General features: G+C 35.0%; 3 protein-coding genes across 4 annotated transcripts; 1 reads left to right on the top strand and 2 right to left on the bottom strand.

Moving 5' to 3' along the window:
* Positions 1 to 144: 144 nt before the first annotated feature.
* Positions 145 to 3,261, bottom strand: LOC111495755. Of its 2 annotated transcripts, XM_023145926.1 has the most exons (2): positions 1,058 to 3,261; positions 691 to 966 (listed from the first exon to the last, which is right to left on the bottom strand). In XM_023145926.1, the coding sequence occupies exons 1-2, from the start codon at positions 3,059 to 3,061 to the stop codon at positions 913 to 915; spliced, it is 2,058 nt and encodes a 685-aa protein (XP_023001694.1). In that variant the 5' UTR covers positions 3,062 to 3,261; the 3' UTR covers positions 691 to 912. The 2 variants fall into 2 exon arrangements, with proteins under 2 accessions (XP_023001693.1, XP_023001694.1); XM_023145925.1 differs by having other exon boundaries at positions 145 to 3,261.
* An 859-nt stretch (positions 3,262 to 4,120) lies between these two features.
* On the bottom strand, positions 4,121 to 9,310 carry LOC111495763. Its single transcript, XM_023145942.1, has 9 exons — positions 8,584 to 9,310; positions 7,792 to 8,094; positions 7,444 to 7,654; positions 7,170 to 7,279; positions 6,895 to 7,097; positions 6,429 to 6,532; positions 5,206 to 5,393; positions 4,923 to 5,122; positions 4,121 to 4,591 (listed from the first exon to the last, which is right to left on the bottom strand). Exons 1-9 carry the CDS (start codon positions 8,813 to 8,815, stop codon positions 4,364 to 4,366), a joined length of 1,779 nt encoding a protein of 592 aa, XP_023001710.1. The 5' UTR covers positions 8,816 to 9,310; the 3' UTR covers positions 4,121 to 4,363.
* Positions 9,311 to 14,851: 5,541 nt separating this feature from the next.
* On the top strand, positions 14,852 to 17,207 carry LOC111495760 (L-type lectin-domain containing receptor kinase VII.1-like). Its single transcript, XM_023145940.1, has one exon. The coding sequence runs from the start codon at positions 14,984 to 14,986 to the stop codon at positions 17,018 to 17,020; it is 2,037 nt and encodes a 678-aa protein (XP_023001708.1). The 5' UTR covers positions 14,852 to 14,983; the 3' UTR covers positions 17,021 to 17,207.
* The last annotated feature ends 2,732 nt before the right edge of the window (positions 17,208 to 19,939 follow it).

Raw genomic sequence — 19,939 nt, 5'->3', positions numbered from 1 at the left:
GGGCCAGGAGCTTCTGCCAAATGGTAAAAATCAATAAAAGGAATAGCACCATCCAATACCTTTTCTTTATATCATTTACCTTAAAGTGACATGATCAGTTTTTTCTCCAGTCGATCAAATACAAGTCAGGCAAGATATATCAAAGAAAGAAATTGAGAAAACTTGCTATTTCTGTGTATGATTCAAAACCCAAGGGAAGCTTTGCAATAATCAAAATACAAACTGTCTTATCTTACAATTCCTCGTTGCTTATGGTTGGCAGTTGATCATATGAAGGACCCTGTTTACGAAGTACTCTTGGAAGCATGCATCGACCACCAAAGCGCTGCTGCAAAAATATGATAAGAGCTAATACAAGAACACTGCAAGGGATGATGATGTCCCAGGAAGTGGAATAGAAGTCTAGTTTGTGATTCGCATATATGTATGATAATCCAAGGTACCAGCTGGAATGATGAGCCCTGTAAAGGTCATAAGCATGAGGCAGTAGACGAACAAATGTGGTTCCCATATAGAAGGAGAAGGCTAGAGCCCTTTCTTTAGAATCAAGTATCAAGTTGAATATGATCTGTGGGATCAGAAAACCATCTAAGACTAAACCTCCAAGTGATTTGAGGATCTCCCAGAAAGAGTTTTGCTGGTACGGGAGTTTTCGAGTAGGATAAGATCGATATCGTGCATACATTGGTTGCAAAAATGGCATGTATGAGCTCGAATCCTTCCACTTATAAACGAGCCAAGCAATCAAAATGCCAAGTGCATATAATGGTAGAGTCAGATAAGTAAGTTTTATCTCGGAATCCCACAAGTCTTTCTCACTTCTATTGTCCTGTCGTGACGACCAAGTGAGCTGAAGAAGACGTAACTGCAGAAGGAAAGCCACCATCGTTACTACTCTAACGATTACTTCATTCACTTCAAGCCATCCCCCACTGCCAAGAAACACACTCTGCTGATTACGGTTTGCTGCAAACAAAGCTTCAAAGTTCAGCAGAAGAGGAATCATATGTCCCAAACACATAATCACAACCATCAAGACAGAAACGAATGGAAGCACCTCTGGATGTTTATTTACATAAAAGAGTTGCAAGACAACGAAAAGACATGCAAAGGTATCGGAAACCAGAACCATAGTGATCTCAAGGCCCATTCTCCATATGGATTCTTCAGCTTGGTTATTATAAATTGAAACTGAAGACAACACCAGATTATCAAAATAGAAAGGATCCGACTTTGGCCTTTTGCTTTCAATGGTTCCCTTAAAACGATCCATCCCACTTGCATCTAGAGGTGGAAATTGGACTTTGACAACAATTTCACAGTCCAGTGTACGATTCTTAATCACCTCTCGTTGCCAGCATCCTGTCATACACAAAGAACCAGTGTTCTTGTCGTATAATCCTTCAGCAGAAATCTCCACTTGTTTTGATGAAAAGTTTTGCCCAGCTATCTTGAAATCATTATCAGCGCTGAAACTTATCCTATAGCTAATGTTCAGCAGACCATTTCGATATGTGGGCATTGGAACTGCAGATTCTGTTTGCCCGGACAGAGAAACGTTTACATTATTCTGATAAAAATGCTGACCATAAAAGAATGGCGATGCATAACCCCTTGCAATCTGATCTTCGCTGTTCTTCAAGGACAAATCAAACCTCATGTCTGATGAATTCTCAGAAGGGTATGTCTTTTCCTTGTCATAAACATTCTTGCTTCGAGGGCATGAACTTTGTGTTCCAACCTCAGTATATTCATATTTGATTCGAGAAGGATCTATCAACATTTCATTATAACTACGAAACCCAATTTTCTGAAAGTAACCTGATTCATTTGCAGATTTGGAGCTCCAAATTTGACCCTCAATAGTACTTCGGTTTCTGATAGAAAAAACAGCAGGAAATCTCAGACTTAGCCTTATCGAACAATCTCCAATGGAAGCATTTGTTAACGATTGTGTATAGTTCATGATCCGGCAGGCAACAGCACAAAGCTGGCTTTCCTCCTGATCCCACATTCCTTCAGCAATCAAGGTGTCACTAGGTATGAAAGAATATCCATTAACACGATAGCTTGAATTGGCAAAGCGTAATAATACTAACATTTTTCCCTCATGGGTGCACTCAATTCCTTCATAATTCATTGAAACAGGCAAGTATTTGACATTCTTACCAAGAGGATTGCAGTTCATATCATCGCTGTCACTCTCATACTCCAAATCAAACGTATCAGTAAGCGTACGAAATACAGAGCATACATTTTGAGATAGCTTCAGACCTCTATCATTTCCACTCAAGCAACCACCCTCAATTCCTTTATCTATTAATGTATACTTGTATTCCGGACTCTCGGCTAGGCTCAAGATTGAAACAGGTTCGAAAAATTGCGGACCGCTATTGTCATTCAAACTTTCCAAAGTTCCAGTAATCAAGCTATTAAAAATGGTTACGTTTGTAGGACAATCCAGCTTGAGAATAACATTCAAATTCTGTAAAACTCCCGAGTTCATTAAACTCGTACCTGATCCAACCATGCATACCTTCCCCGACGTTTCTGACCAAAATCCATCGAGCGCAAATCCCACTCTCGGCTTCCAGGGATGAGTCCTCGGCCCTCGATATCGAATCAAACGCAATCGACGGTGCTTGTAATTGTCGAAAGAATTGAGATACATCATGGAGCCTCGAAGAACCAAGGAAGCTTGGAGTTCAACAACGCCCGGGGAAACGGTTTTATGGGCACGGAGCGCATAAACGAACACATGTCTGGAGAAAAAAGAGTCCAAACGTCGGGGTTGAGTGATAATCTTGTCGCCTCCGGTGAAGTAACTGTTCCTTAACTGAAGCATGGAAGTGGCGGAAGGGAAGGAAGAGGGGTCGGTGTCTAAAGGCGATTTGGGAACGATTTGATTGCAATGTTGGTCGTATAGGGCTTCGGTATCGGAATTCCAATGATCGATCAGCGAGGCCGTTGAAGCGATGTTGAGGAGGAAGAAGATGAAGAAGAAGAAGGGAAGGGAAATCCATGGGGACAGAGAATTGAAGCTGAAACATTGAGGGAACATGATGAAATAGGTAAAGGCAAAGACAACCCCAATGGGTTATGGGCAAAACAGCTCCTCCATTAATACCGATCGGTCAAACTCCGGAAAAAGCTGTAGAATCGGATCGCTAAGCGAGCGCTGCCGCCCGACATGAGGCCAAGCACAGCCAGAGCCTACTGCAAACCAACCTCACAACACATTTCAAAAATATGTATACTTAAAATCACGTCTTTGTTCAATTCATTTCTTACTTTGTTTTTTTAATTTTGTTAAGATTTAAATATTTTCACCTTTTTAAAAAAAACAATTAAATGGTTGAAGAGACCTTAGTTTTTTATTATTTTGATTTCAACGTATAGATTTAAAAAGATCTAATATTTTTTACAATTTGATGGCAATCTTATTTTATTAGATTTCTAATAAAGTTTCTTTTATAACCAAACCTTTTATTATTATTAATTATTATTATTATTCTCAAGTGACAAAAGTTGGAAACTCAGCTCAATACTCAATTTTTTCCTCTATATTCAGTAGGGAAAGAATTTGTCCTAACAATGGCCCAAACTCATTACACGATATTGTCTTTTTTAGACTTTTTCTAACGAACTTTCTTTCGAATTTGTTAAGGAGAGCTTTACACACTCTTTCCCTCGAATTTGTTAAGGAGAGCTTTACACACTCTTTCCCTTTATAATCGTGTCCTCGTTGGCACATCACCCGGTGTCTGCCTTTGAGATACAACATATGACAGCCCAAAACTACCGCTAACAATATTGTCCTCTTTTAGATTTTCCTTCTAGACTTCTCCAGAGAGAGGTCCTCAAGGTTTTAAGACAGGGAGAGGTTTTTACACTCTTTTAAAAAAATGATTCGTTCTCCTCTCCTACAGATGTGAAATCTCATTATTGTCAATAAAAAGAAATCATCCCTTCACGGTTGAATGAAGAATAACGAGGGGAGGGATAAGAAGTCCATCAAACTTTATTAACTTTCAGGAAGACAATGAATAGAGGCATCATATAGTTCTAGTTCAATTGTTACAATGATAAAAGAAAGGAAGTAGTAGAACGGGCTATGAGATATCAGTAGAATTTGGCACAATAATTATATTATTAGATATTGTTTGCTCTGCTCTATGTATAAAAAAAATGAATGTAAAGTTCAAAAGAAGAAAGAATGAGGAAATGAACTATGTAGAACAGAGAATAGAATAGAATAGAATTAGATCACTCATCTTGCACAGCCATCCTATCCCCAGTATGATAAATATTTTAAAAGGGGCTGTTCAAAAAGCCATAAAATTTTCTCTTTCCGAACAAAACTTCAACTCAAATCATTGTCCCGTGCTGCAATGACTTTACGATGATGCCGAGACCTCCTCTCTCGACTACGTCTTTGGGAACCCTTCCTTGGTAAACTCGGAACTCTTTCTGACGACAACTTGCTGACAGGATTAACTATAGAAGATGGTAAGGAAGGTGGAGGTGGTGGGGGATGGACAGCCATCGGAACAGGATGAGCCTTCTGTTCAAGTACGTCCCTATGATATTTCTGCAGGAGGTACAAGCAAAAACTTAATAGTGTTCAGTAATGCCATGGAGGTAGATCCATGCACTTAAAACTTTATCAACAGCTTCACATTCTCAGATTATATGATACAAAATTTCACAAGGTTTTGAACTCTCCTCCAGTATTGCATACAAGACGAGGTTTTCCCATTCACTAATTTTGAAGGCTCCATAAATCAATCAGAACACAATGCTGATATTCCAATATTGCAGTAATGGCTACATTTTGGCATTATGATCATATATGATTTTATTAACAATAGCAGAAGCAATCTACAAAATGATATCAACGAAATGCAATATAGAAAAGCTACCTGAATCACGAAATTGCGCCTTTCACAATCCAAGAACATATAGAGTGTCCAATTTGTTTTGGCCATTAGTTTGTCCCTCACAGTTGAAAAACTGATCTGATCTCTTGATGTAAAACGATCGACTTCATTGAACCAGAGGCAACTGAACAAATTGCTAATAGGCACATGCTCTCTAAGTATCACACATCCCTCGGGAACATCTGCAGGAAATCAATCCAAGACATAACCTTATATGACCCTGGCTTAACTTATTTCTTTTATGGAGAGGGTGGGGTGAACATACCACTTGTAATGGGAAGCTTGGCTTCGGAATAAGGAGTCAAACCTTCCATTACATAAAAGTTAACCTGAAAGTCAATAGAAGCATTATCATACTTCCCGGCAGCTTTATTCGCATCAGCTTCCGTAAATACATCAAAGCGTTTGTAGTGTCTAGAAATTGCAAATGTAGCATTTTTTCTCCATAAGAACCTGAAAACGTGAGCAGGGCATCAAAAAAATATAGGCAGAGCCTCTTCAAACTGAAAGAAATCAAATCCAAAGGATAGTTATATTGCAGAGGTTGTGTGAGACTTTCCAACTATTAGAAATTTACAATACAACTAATATGTAAATTAGACATCTGTTGTGGTTTATACTATTATTTCTTTATCCAAGAAGATTTATAGCATTGGCCAAACTACACTTGCTTGTGAGACTATGAAGAAACTTCAGAGTGGGGAAACTCAGGTTTTCCATTATCATTTCTTGTGGAAAAATGATAGAGTGGCTCTATGCATTTCCGTCAATACAACCCTTCACTTACTGCCACAAAGAGGGTCAACAAGGCATTCAAACATATAAAAACAAGGCATTCAAACATATAAAGTCAACGATTGTAACCGCTCAAGTTCACCGCTAACAGATATTGTCCTTTTTGGGTTTTCTCTTCCGATATTCGTCTAAAGGTTTTAAAACGTCTCTACCAGAGAGAAGTTTCCACACTCTTATAAGAAATGTTTCATTCCTCTCTCCAACCAATGTGGGATCTCACAATCCACCTCCTTTGGGGGTCACCGCCTGGTGTTTGGCTCTAATACTATTTGTAACAACTCAAGCACACCACTAGATATTGTTCTCTTTGGGCTTTCCCTTCCAGGCTTTCCCTCAAGGTTTTAAAATGTGTCTACTAGGAAGAGGTTTCCACACCCTAATCGTTCCCCTCTCCAACCAATGTAGGATCTCACAGTGATTAAGTTAATTTAATGCTCATTCGTGCAAATACAAGTAACAAGATATTGAGCAATATTTAGTCAATATAATATATTGCACGGTCAATAAGTATCTCGACACTGGGAAATTGTCAAGAAGTATCGTCTATGAAAATAGGATCCATCTTAATGGCTCAACTGGAGGAATTATGATGATTGAAGAATAGGAGTAATGCCATCACAAAGTTCAATTCAATCTTCAATGAGTACAGAACCCTCCAATAAAGTTGTAAAGTTCACAGATAATCAGATGTACCTTGCAAGAATTTGATATGGATCCACAACAAGCTCAAGTTTGCCGTCAATCCAAAGAGAATATCGAGCATTAGGAAACATTCTGTGCACCAGAAGTTTTGGAATCTGCAACAGTAAAAACACAGGACAAAAAATAAGTTTAAGGCACAACTCCATCTTAGTATCCAATTTCAGCCACAAAGTGATATTACATTGTGAAAATAAAGCTAAAAGTAAAGACCACAATGGAAGTGCCTTTCTGTTTAAGCAGATGAAAAAATGAGAAGGTTATTGTCTATAGGCAACACTATACCAAAAGAGAAAAGGGGAGAGCATTATATCCTTAATTCTTAAAGCATCCATTTAAACTGAATTCCAAACAGGCTCAAGAAGGAAGAACCCCTGAGAGCTACTATGCAACATCGATCATCTGGATGTGCTAATTTTAATACAAATTGAACTGTGTTTACTTAAATTTAGAAGTTTACTTTTCCAGTACGTCTTGCGTCTTTGTAAGGTAAGTTATGGACCACAACGATTCTCCACAACCCAATTTTCTTGCTGCTTTCCAGGATGATACCAGTTGCCTTTAGTGATGCTTCTGTCTCTTCATCAATAAACATGAAGAAGCAAACAGTGTTCTTGGCATATTCACTAATGTTCTTTGGTTGATTTATAACATCAAAATTTCCTGAAGAATCAGTAGTTTGATGAGCAACAAAACACACATTCACAGTTAGAAACAAAATTGCAAAGATCGTACCAAATATTGCAGATGCAACAACCACACCACGACACTGCTCCATATCATGAAGGTCATCATCATTGATATCAAAACCTGTGTTGCGACCAGGTTTGACTCCCCTCACAAACCTAAACAAGCATACATAAACCAAAACACATAAATCCAAGATAAAAAGTAATATGTGGGACAATATTTATCATCATATGGGCAACCCACGCCATGTAGACAATAGGCAATGGATAATTGTTGGAGTAAACATGAAAGAAGAAGGATGAAGACAGAAAAAACTAACCCACAATGCACTCTCATTGACTCCCTTACATCAAAAGAATCTGTCCTCTGGGCTAAAGTAGGATATCCACCAAAGTCCGAACCTCCAAATTCCGTCTCTCTTCTCAAGTTTTCCTCATAAATATATTCCAAATTTTTAACAGGTGAATCTGATGAGGCATTTGGCATCAAGGCAACAGATTCTTCAACGGAAGGGTAACATACTGGACATGCTGAAGAATTAAAAAGAAAATTCTCAGTAAAAGTGCAAGTACCTTGAGAATCCATCGGTGCACAAATATTACAGTCATCATGGAACATCCACAAAAAGCGCAAGATTTTAAATCTGTTAAAGGGGAGCAATACTTACGCCTCGGACCAGTTCTCTTTTTATCTGCAGGTGGGGGAGGCAGGGCAAAATTATTACAAGGGTGTCCTGGTGGAAGAGTGTAACCCATGAAAATTGCTGGTGGAGGAAGCGAAGGCGGTGGAGGTGGAAGGGAAGGCGGTGGAGAAGGAGGAGGTGATGCCAATGAAGATGTCTCTATCCCCTTTGTCAAGGAACTACTTCTCCCATCCATAATATCTTGAGATGGGGATTGCCGGAAACTCATAACTAAGCTATTGTTCATACTGATGTGCTGGATATGCTGTTCTTCTTGGGCATCCTCACCTGGAAAGTCATGAACAAAATCAAACATATCATTACCTCGTGCAAATGCACACAAAGAAAGATGGCTCGAAAAATCTTTATTAAGTCCAACATTTGATCAGAGTAAATAGTGTCAAACAATGTCCAGAGACCATAAAATCTTGAAAGGTAAGCATCAATCTGTTAACGTTTGGTCAGTTAGTAAAAAAAGATTGGTGAATTGAACCAAATGAATCATAAATCTACCACAAATGTGAACTCAAATCGAATGCTTTTATCAGAAAATAAGAAGAAAGTAATGCCGGCTGCCTATAGCCACTGATTTCATCCCACATTCATAAGCATAACAAAACTAAAATGTTCATATAAATTTGATGAATGCTCAAACAAAATCTTCAAACTCTAATTTCCAGTTTTGTTTCTTAATCAATCTGAAATTCAAAATCCCAGCAGCAACTGACAACTAAAGACTAAAAGGTTTATGTATCTAAATGCAAAAGAGACTCAAACCTTTGCCCATGTACAGTACCCAGAGGAAAACCGCAGCAGAAACAACACAGAGAAGCAGCATCCCAATCTTCTTTCTATGGACGAACTTGCAGATCCAAGGAAACAAATAATCCTTCTCCTTCATCATTTTGGAAGGCTTACGTGCAGTTTGGAATGGCGGAACTACATTATTCAGCTGTTTATCCAATGCCCCGTAACTCGCTGAACGAAGTCCCAATGACGGTCCAGTCATTGTTCCTCCAAACTAACATGTACTCTTCTCATAACCCCTCTTATCTCTCTCACACACACCCACCGAAGAAACGTCTCTGATTTTGGCTTCAAGGCGCAAAGATTTCAAGACCCACCCCACAAAAATTAAGCCAAGACTCTCTGGCTCCTCCAAAATTTCGCTTCGCCAATTAACATTCTCTGTAAACCAAAATGCAGTTCAGATTTCACAACAACAATACTAGTTCTACCAAAACGAATAGAAACTGAGTTGGCAGCAGGATCAAATCCCTATATCTAAGGCGATGTTGCTTGCTAATAAACGAAGAAAAATTAGAGGGAGATAGAGGAGGGAATGAATCTAGGTTTTTCGAAATCGAGAATAATCTGGGATCATAAAACCAAATTAATGAAGCTTTTGCATTCAATATAAATTTTGTTCGTTGATATGGGATGATCCAGTGATGGAATATTCATCCGATATTTATTTTTACAAATGTAAATTATGCATAGGCAATCATTTCCGGATGAATTTTGCGGGAAATTCCTAAAGAGGACAAAAAGGGTAACTTTTTTATAGAAGGAAATTCCTTGATAGGCTAACGTGCACCATTTGCCTCACAATCACACCTCGCCTCACGATGTACGCCTAACACCATCCATCCTCCATTCACAGGGCGACATCTGTCATAATTATCGACTGTCACTCGTCACCAAATTCGTTGAATAATATTTCTTTTAATATCAATTTAATTACGAATTTTATGGATTTTGATTGATTTTTTTTACTTTAATTTGCATTATTTTATAAAATTCTAGATATTTTTATTTCATTAAAATGTTTTAATCAATAATTTAAATGGAAACAAATCTAAAAATTCTAACCTAGAATTTAATTTTTGTTTGTTTAATTCGACGCAAATTTTTATTACGATTTTTTTTTCCAAATCAAGTTTGGTTTTTAGAATTATTGATTTTTTTTTCTTTTCTTCTTTTAGTGGGGAGTAATTGAAGCGATTAAAAAGTAGGTTTTTATATGTTATTATAAGCTTGAAATATATTAAGAGTCTATATTATTGTTGGAATCTTTCTTTTTATTATATTATTATTATGTGAAATGAGCTCTGCCATTTTTTCTTCCTATTATGATATTTGGGGTCGGAATCAAGAATCCTATATTTTTTAAATTCATAGAATTGACTTAACTGAATTTCTAAAATTCCGTATTGATGGAGCTATTTTAGAAACATATTTATTTACCCTAAATTTTCTTAAATAAAACTTAGTATTATTATTGAACAAAATTGGGTAAAAACATTAACTTTAAATAATTAAATTTAAATTTATAGAAATACATGGAATAATACAATAAAAATACTATTAAATAAGATACGTATCCTATACCAAGATGTTAGAAGCTTTAATTCTCATACCGGCACATTTAAGTTAAAAAAAATTAAATAAAAGTGTAAAAAAAATTCCTGTAATATAATTATTTAATCTCATTTTTTAATTACATTTTACCAAAAAATTTAACATAAAAATATAATAACATAAAGTTCATAAATTTTAGAATTTTTTTTCTCTTTTATATACTTCTAAAAAAATATATTTGAATTCCAACTTTTATAAATGAAAAATAATACTAAATAATTGAAGATAGTTATTATTTATCATCAAAATATAATAACATTAAGTTCATAAATTTTAGATTTTTTTTTCTTTTATATACTTTTAAAATATATTTTTTAATTCTAACTTTTATAAATGAAAAACAATACTAACTGATCAGAAGATAATTATTATTTTTTTATTTTAGAGACTAATAAAAACATTTTGGGAAATTATGGTTTTTTTTTTCTTTTTTAAGTTTACAACCATTTATTGGTAAATCTATATAAATAATTTAATTAGTTTGGCAGGGTAGTTAGACTTAGGTCTAAGCTTATAAGTATTATTATTATTATTATTATTATTATTATTATTATTATTATTATGTTTTAGGGCAAATATAAGTGGGCTACTCACTGATTTATAATTTATAATTTCTGTGGATAAAGGCAGCAAAAATAAAATAGGAAAATGCGAGATAGCGAAGTGGATATATACCAGTTTTAAAAATATTTTAAACATTTTAACTTTATATCTTTTTAAAATGAAACCAGATATTTACAAATTTCTTCTTACTGTGGGCCGTTTACTGGACCAGGATTGCCCAATGAGAAGTTATTGGGCCCATGAAAATTAACCCTCTTATTGGGCCTGTCGACCCACCACGTGTCCATCCTTTTCATCGATTTTGCCACGTCAAACAATACCAAAGCAACGACAACAAGGAATTTGAGTCCATTTTCCTTCTTGGTGCGCAGAGTACTTATTTTACCCGTAATTTATTTTAGGTATATTTTACCTAATCTCTAATTTTTCTATAAAAATTAGTTGACTATTTTTAATATTGTAAAACATTATTAATTACAAATGTTGAGTTTTATTTTATTAGTATAATATATCTTCAATTTTTTTTCCATTAATCAAGTTAATTCGTAGATATTTAGATATTTGTATCTTTTTAAGTTTATTCAAATTAAAGTTTTCAGGTCAAGATTTTTTTTTCAAAAGCTATCACAAACTTGTATTAACTTTTGGAAGAAAAAACCAAAGAAGAAAAGTAACGATGTTCATCATTTTCTATACATTTTCACATGTAAATAATAATCTACATTTCTAATAAACCATAAAAATATATGTATAGTAAAATAAGAGTAAATAAATGAATAGATACACATCTAAATAAGAGTCATTTAATGATAAAATGATTAAGAAAGACTTAAAAGAATTGAAGGATATTACTCGTACTAACAAAGAACATTTTTTTTCAATGGCTCATTGGTAGAAACTTACCGGTTAAATGTGCTTTTATTTGGAGCAATTTTATAATGAACTCATGTGATGCATGTGAGTGAGGACAAAGTATACCGAAGTGACTCGTGTTGGTCTTCGGAAATAGTATTCACTCTCAGAAGCGAGAAGTTAGTAAATTTAACCATGTCATAGGAGATGGAACGAATTCAAATTCTAAATTATGGGCATGGATCGTTACAAAATATTTTTATTATTCTTTTCTATTTCCAACATCTTTGAAGTTTAACGATGTATTGAAGATTAAAATATTTGATATTTTACTCGATGACATTTATATTAAATGACACGAATATTATTTTGTTAAATTCAATTTCTATTTTTTTAGCTAAATAATAATATTTTAACCGGTTGATTTATAAAAAAATAGTGGGACAACCTGAATTAATATGCATGACCTTGTTAATACAGAACAATGAACACAATTTAGTCATAAGTGTTGACTTTTGCACAAAATTTTGACGGCTTCAATGTTTGAATTTTTATGAGTCAAACGATTCTAACCTCTTTTTCATTTATAGATTTATAGAGATTTAAATGAGGCACAATCTTTTTGGTGTTCAAACACCATTAATTAAATATTTCTATTTTTCTTTTCATATTTAATAATAATCTTTGACTTATTAATACTTTAAATTCATTTGAAAACCTCTAATTAAATTTTTATGGAAATCAAAAGAAAATTAAACAATAATCATGTTACTATATTTTAAATTGATAAATCATTAACAATTCACTTAAAAAGAAATGAAATCGATTAAGATCATAATATTCATGAAAATGACATAATTTTTGTTTTTTATTTTTTTAATTTGATGATAATATTTTCATCTCTTTCATATGTAATTGGGTGAAGGAGGTTCCGAGGCAAATAAAAAGAAAAAATATTAAAAAAGTGTCACAATCTATGACTCCAATTCCACGTATGGTTGCTTTTGACTTTAAATATCTAATATATGTTATTGAAAAAAGATACATCCTATATGAATATGTCACACTCATGTCCAGCTGGGAACTTCACATTTTTTTCACCATCAAAATGAATTCATATCAAGAAATATATGTTCATATTTTTCTTCGTTGAATTAAAAAAAATTAGATTCGGTTCAAATTTTATATCTATAAAATGATCTAATTTGAAACATAATCAAAAAAATTATGAAGTCGTCTTGCAGTTCTACTTCGATTCAAGTAGTAGGATGAGACGAATTAAGATTTACAAATAAGGAAATTGCAAACCAGTATGGTGTTAGCTTAACATACTGTGCTACCTAAGAAAAATAGCCGGAGTTGCGTGAGAATCCTTCCTCAAAATTATTGTATTCATTTGACTTTGTCAATTAATATACTTTTTTTAATGTACAATAAAGTTGAGTTTAATCCTATAGTTTTAAAAATCTTAATTTTACTCTTTGAGGTTTAAGAGAATAAAATTATTAGTACAGAGTAATCTATTTTATTTTTTAAAAATATATTGTAACCGTTTAAATTCATCCGTCATTAGATATTGTCCACTTTGGTTCGTTACGTATTGTTGTTAGTCTTACTGTTTTAAAATGTGTCTATTAGAAAGAGATTTCTAATCTACTCTGGTCGGGGGGTCAAACATTCTTGTTGGAACATTGTTGATGTTTGACTTTGATACCATTTGTAACCGTTCAAGTTTATCGCTAATAGATATTGTCGTCTTTGAACTTTTTCTTTCGAATTTAAATTTCTATATCATTATAAGAAATGATTCGTTTCTCATTTTAACCAACGAGCAGAGATAATTTAAATTGAAATACAATATAATTCACTGAAAAGAAACTTTATTTGGGAATTGAAAATTCAAAAGTCCACGTGAGACAATTGCCGTTTCTTGTATGACACGTAAAATAATAAATAGGAGGTCTTTCCTTTAAAAATTTTCTAATATTTTAAATAAATTAGAAAAATTGAAACAAAATTCAATGCTTGCTGCTCTTTTCATATTATATTACATAATTAAGCTGTATTTGTCTTTTCTGTTTGTTCATTTGGAATTTTTTTTTTTTTTCATTGCTAATTTTTCTTACAAACACAACATCCAGATCCATCAACAATCTTGACGAAATTTATTGAATTATTTTAAATAACTAAAAAAATAAATTTCTTCCCATTATTTATAAAAAAAAATAAAAATAAAAACTTTTTTTTATTCCAATACGTCCCTTAATTCTCAGAATTTATATTTTTGTATCTGAACTTTTGAAATAATTATTTTAACCAAAAAAATTTCAAAATATCTGCTTAATGGCCTTTCTTTTTAAAAAATATCGCTTTTTTTTTCTCTGTCGCTACCTCCTTATAATATCTATTATGCCTAACTTATGAAACTTCCCACCCACGTGTTTGCTGTTATTTATTTATATATATATATATATATATATATATTTTGGTCTCTAAGCCTTTTTCTAGTTCATGCTTTGCTCCGGAACTTGAACCTGAACTACTGAACCAGGAACCGTAAGAAAAGAAGAAGAAATCTGAACCTCTACTTCGCGCCTTCCTGAACTATACTATTCTTTCATAAGGTAAAGCTCAATCACCTATTGATTCTTGAACGAGGTCTCTTCTCTTTGCTTAATCACCTTCAAACACTATGTCTTCATCTGCGCTCCTCTCCCTTCAAACACTGGACTTTAATGGCACAAAGAATATCTATATGATATGGTCCAATAAGCTCTAGTGACTTTATTTTTTTGTTTTTCATAAAATACTTTTCTTTAAGAACTTTGTTTTGTGAGTGTTGCCCTGTTCCCCAAACAGATGTTTGGGTATGAGCTATATTTTGCGAGGAGCCAAAATTTGACCTCTCTTCCTATGTGACTCAAAATGCTCAGCGACAACCTCTCAATTGTCACCATCTGGCCTCTCTTGCTACCCTACGCTAGACTCCAGTGTAGTTATTCCTTATTATATACCTATAATCTTCTTCTTAATTAGTTAAGTGAGACGGCTCCTCTCAATAATTTTTTTACCATGAAATTAAAATTTAATGAATACGATTGTCAGTAATTATTTTAAAAGTTATCCTAGTCAAAGTAAGGCAAAGACTTGAAATGTGTTCATTTTATTCTTTTTTTTAAGAATTAAAGAAAAAAAAAGTTAGAAAATTGAAAATGCAATTTAAGCTAAGAAAGTGGATTGGATTAGAGGTAAAAAGAGAGTCGGTGTCGTACAGGGTTTTGAAGCCTAATAGTTGACCATCTAACCGTGTGCTTCCTCTGTTTCTTCTCTGCTCCCTCCAATGGCCGCTCTGAAACTCCCAATTCTTCTCCTCTCTTTCCCCCTTCTTTTCTGCTCCATATCCGCCCTTGATTTCGTCTTCAACGGCTTCAATTCCACCGATGTCTTCCTCTACGGCAACGCCATCATTGAATCCCGTATCCTCGCCCTCACCAACCAAACCAGTTTCTCAATCGGTCGCGCTCTGTACCCTTCCAAGATCCCCACTAGGGCACCCAATTCCTCCCGCCTCTACTCCTTCTCCACTTCTTTCATCTTCGCCATGGCCCCTTACAGGGATACCCTTCCTGGACATGGCTTGGTTTTCATTTTTGTTCGGGAGACTGGGATCCACGGAACTTCCTCCGCTCAGAATTTGGGGTTTTTGAACTTCACCCTTAATGGGAACCCTAATAACCATGTCTTTGGAATTGAATTCGATGTGTTTGATAATGAGGAATTCAATGACCCCGACGACAATCATGTGGGGATCGACTTGAATTCCTTGACGTCTACCGCTACCGAAGAAGCTGGGTTTTGGTCCGACGATGGCTCGTTTAATAGGTTCCGACTTAATAGCGGAGAAAATTATCAAGTCTGGATTGATTATTCCGATTTTCAGATGAATGTTACGATGGCTCCGGCGGGGATGAAGAGGCCACGGCGGCCGTTGATTAACGCCTCTCTGAATCTCTCCCATATTTTCACCGACGAAATGTATGTGGGGTTTACGAGCTCTACAGGGCAGTTGGTTCAAGGCCACAACATTTTAGCCTGGAGTTTCAGTAACTCTAATTTTTCGTTGAGCGAGAGTTTGATTACCGCTGGATTGCCTTCCTTCGTCCTCCCAAAAGACCCGATTACTAAATCGAAGTGGTTCATCGCCGGAGTGACGGCCGGCGGATTCCTATTCGTTTTCTTCATAGCTACGATTTTGGGGATTTTTATTGCAGACCACCGGAGGAGAGCGAGGGCAAGAGCGGAAATGGAAGACTGGGAATTGGAGTATTGGCCACACCGAATTACATATCAAGAAATCGAATCGGCAACCAAAGGGTTTGCAGAAGAAAATGTCATCGGAATCGGAGGGAATGGAAAGGTGCATAAAGGGGTTTTGACTGGAGGTGGTTCGGAAGTTGCAGTGAAACGAATTTCTCACGAAAACGACGGGATGCGAGAGTTCTTAGCTGAAATATCGAGTATAGGGAGATTGAAACACAGAAATCTAGTCAGTTTGAGAGGTTGGTGTAAGAAAGAGACAGGGAATTTCTTACTCATCTACGATTACATGGAAAATGGAAGTTTAGACAAATGGGTATTTGATTGCGACGAAAGAAACATGTTGAGGTTCGAGGATCGAATTCGAGTATTGAAAAACGTAGCTTCAGGGGTCTTGTATTTACACGAAGGATGGGAATCAAAGGTCCTCCATAGGGACATAAAAGCTAGCAATGTGTTGCTGGACAAAGACATGAATGGAAGACTAGGAGATTTTGGTTTGGCTCGAGTCCATAGCCACAACCAAGTAGCTAGCACGACTCGAATCGTTGGCACCATGGGCTACATCGCGCCGGAGTTGATTCGAACGGGACGAGCCTCGACTGAAACAGACGTGTTTGGTTTTGGTGTTTTGATTTTGGAAGTGATGTGTGGGAGGAGACCAATAGAGGAAGGGAAGCCAGCATTAGTGGATTGGGTTCGACGATTGGCGGCTGAAGGGGAGATCACAGCAGCAGTCGACGAGCGACTGAGGAAGAAGGGCGGGTGGAACGAGGAGGAAGTCGAGAGAGTGTTACATTTGGGATTGTTATGTGTACATCCCGACCCGAAAACTCGACCGAAGATGAGGCAAATTGTGAAAATTTTGGAAGGAAAAATAGAGATGGATGAGAATGAGAGTGAGAGCATGAATGCTTATTTGCTTGAAAGATTGAAGTCGCAAGGAACGTGGTGTGATTCTAGCGTTGGTTTTGGGCATAAACATCCAACGTTTGAGGATTTTCTTCAGTCTTCTTCAACCTCCATGTCTTGGTCCGATTCCATTGTAGTGGGCAGGTGAGGAAGCCATCGGCCTTGGAAACTCATTGTAATGGATTATTGCTTTTTATAGCGTACATAAACAAACTACTTTTAAACACTCTTTTGGGCTTTCGGCCCGTTTGTAAGATTCCACAGTGGCCCACCTATGCCCATAATCATGGATATGGGCCTTACGAGGCCCAAATTATGGACGATGGATTTGAATATCTTCCGAGTCCGTTCATCACCATAACATATAACCACTCGGTCTTCCATTTTAATTTTAACTTTGAATTTTCTGAAGATTTTTAAAACATGTAATTGTAATTAGTAAGATGTTTCTACACCCTTTTCCCTCTCCAACCGATCCGATCTTACAATTCATCTCTCTTTCGGGCCCAATTTCTTTGCTAACATTCATTCATTTCTCCAGTTGATGTGGGATCTCACTATCTCTCCCTTCAAGGCCCAGCGTCCATCGCTTTCATACCGCCCAGTGTCCACCCCTCTTTCAGGGCACAACGTCCTCGCTCCTGCACACCACCCAGTGTTCACCCCCTCGGATCTAACATTTTTGCTGGAGCTCAAACCCACTATTCGCAGATATTGTCCTCTTTAGTTTTCTCCTCAAAGTTTTTATAATACGTCTACAAGAGAAAGGTTTTTAGGTCCATTCTCTTCTCCAACCGATATGAGATTTCACAATTTATGTAACATACATTTTAATAGTAAATCAAGTATATCATTCATCGATCTCATTGGTCTATCAAAATTCATTTTACTTCTCGTTCATGTATCAACTCAATTAAACACGCAACCTCTTAAATAATGTAACTGGCTTTATATTTTAGGAGAGAAAGATAAAGTAATAAAAATAAAAGAAAAGAAAAACCCAAATATTTCACAATTTTAGGTTTTTAAAATTTATAAAAATAAACACAAACGCAGTAATAAGACAAATTACATTTAATTTATGTCCAGATTAGAAAAGAAATTGAGCATAAATCCCGGGAAAATGTTTTAACAAAAGCTTGCAAAAACCAAAGTTTCATGCTAACAATGACCCATTATTTAATAGAATTTTATCAATTTTAACTTCATTTATTTAACATATCTAAATTAAATTAATAATTATGGTTAAACTACGAGTATGGAATAAAATAAAGTTATTAATTTAATGAAGCAAACATAACACATGCAAAAATAAAATATAAAAAAGAGAATAAAAACAGAGGCCACATGAAATTTTTGGGCGGCCTGTACCAATATTAGCCACAATTAGACGATGGAGTTCATAGGTAAACGTTGTTTTCATAATTATTAATATCAATATTGGATCACCATCCCCTTAGGTTTCTAAAACCGTCTGCACCAATTTCATAATTTATGGTTAATATTATTGATTTCTTTTATTACTCTTTTAATTTATTTGAGTATTTAAAATAAAAAATAAACAACTTATTTATATCCAATTAGTGTTTTGAAATAATAAAATAACATTTAATCGATTAAATATAAAATTCACATCAATCACCAATTTCCAGTCGGTTCTCCACAAACTTCTAAAAGCTTCGGGGATAAGAGAAGAAGGTTCGAGTGCTTTTCTTGTAGAAGACTTCAGTTTTATACAAACTTTTAATTATATTTATTGACGTTTTTTAATCCTCATTAACACAATAATTAATCACTTTTTAACCACTTTAAAAATCTAACTAATCACTTTCAAACCCATCTTTAATCATTCATGTTCTATGATTATATATATCATTAAATTCAATGATGGGAATAGTCTGTTTTTCTACCGACTTCCAAAAGCTTCCATAATATGTGGAATATTGAATCAAAATTAAGAAAATATTTAAATCTCATTTACCGTTTTAAATATTTATTTTTTTAATTTTATATTGGAATCCATACTCTTTTTAACAGTTTTGGTAATTTTTATTACCTATTTTATAAATGTTCTAAATTGATATATAATTGATAATGTAAGAGATCAGGCGCATAAAATAATCTAAAAACATTATAATTTATACATAAAATCAAATGATTTAAGGATAGAAACATGGGCGTGGGTCCCACGCGCGGGAAACTGCCAAAGAAACGTCAACGGCGGAGGCGAGGAGCCGCGTAATTGCCACGTCGGCTTAAGCAATTTACAAAGATCCCAACTCTCCATTATGGCAAAAAGAAAATGGAAGTACAATGATTAAAATCGGGTGGGGAACAGGTGGGTCCCAGAATTCCATGATCAACGTTGGTGATTTACCCACGTTTAAATCAATCAAACGTCCAAGAATGATGGTCCCACCAGTCCTACCGGATTATGATTTTAGGATAGAATTCGCATCCCATCTGCTGCGTCGCTTTTAATTATTTATGTCATCCCGCTAATTGTTTTTTCACAAAACCTGGCCCCGCCATTCCACAAATATATCCATTTATTTATATATGTATTATTCATTTATTTTAGCACTTTATGATTTGTATTTATTGTTCACAAATAAATTAATATTAATTATAAAACATTTTGGATCTAACAAAATATAAATTAAACAAATTAAGTATATTAACTCGAGTCTTTTTCAATTTTTAATTTTGGCATATTTTATACAAAATTTAAGTTGCCTTTTATTTTGTTATTATTATTTTATTTTTATACCCCACAACTAACTTCTTTTCTTTTTCGATATTTTTAATATACTTTAAATTATAGGGGAAGTATTATAAAAAGTAATAATGATTGGAAATGAAAAAAAAAAAAAAAGAAAAAAAAAAACAAAAAAGAAGGTGCAGTGGTGGATATTCGAGCATATCCGGATTAGGTTGATTAAATGGATCGGCATTATTGCACTGTCCAAACTGACGTGGATCCCCGCTGTCCGGTCTATTAAAGCCCACGAGGGATCAGTATACTAGTTTGTTCGACCATGTTCAATTCGGCCACGCCACATCATCA

Source organism: Cucurbita maxima, unplaced genomic scaffold (genome assembly GCF_002738345.1).
Source record: "Cucurbita maxima cultivar Rimu unplaced genomic scaffold, Cmax_1.0 Cma_Scf00021, whole genome shotgun sequence".
Lineage (NCBI taxonomy): Eukaryota > Viridiplantae > Streptophyta > Magnoliopsida > Cucurbitales > Cucurbitaceae > Cucurbita > Cucurbita maxima.
The sequence above is the reverse complement of the archived record's forward strand: the minus strand, read 5'-3'. Positions and strand labels throughout refer to the sequence as shown.

Bases quoted from the DNA above. Each gene is read 5' to 3' on its own strand.
- LOC111495755 (XM_023145925.1), bottom strand. From the start codon at position 3,061: ATGTTCCCTCAATGTTTCAGCTTCAATTCTCTGTCCCCATGGATTTCC.
- LOC111495763 (XM_023145942.1), bottom strand. From the start codon at position 8,815: ATGACTGGACCGTCATTGGGACTTCGTTCAGCGAGTTACGGGGCATTG. The intron at 8,095-8,583 runs GTTTGAGTCTCT...ATGACTTTCCAG, and splicing joins GGTACTGTACATGGGCAAAG to GTGAGGATGCCCAAGAAGAA. The intron at 4,592-4,922 runs GTAGCTTTTCTA...TACCTCCTGCAG, and splicing joins GGCGCAATTTCGTGATTCAG to AAATATCATAGGGACGTACT.
- LOC111495760 (XM_023145940.1), top strand. From the start codon at position 14,984: ATGGCCGCTCTGAAACTCCCAATTCTTCTCCTCTCTTTCCCCCTTCTT.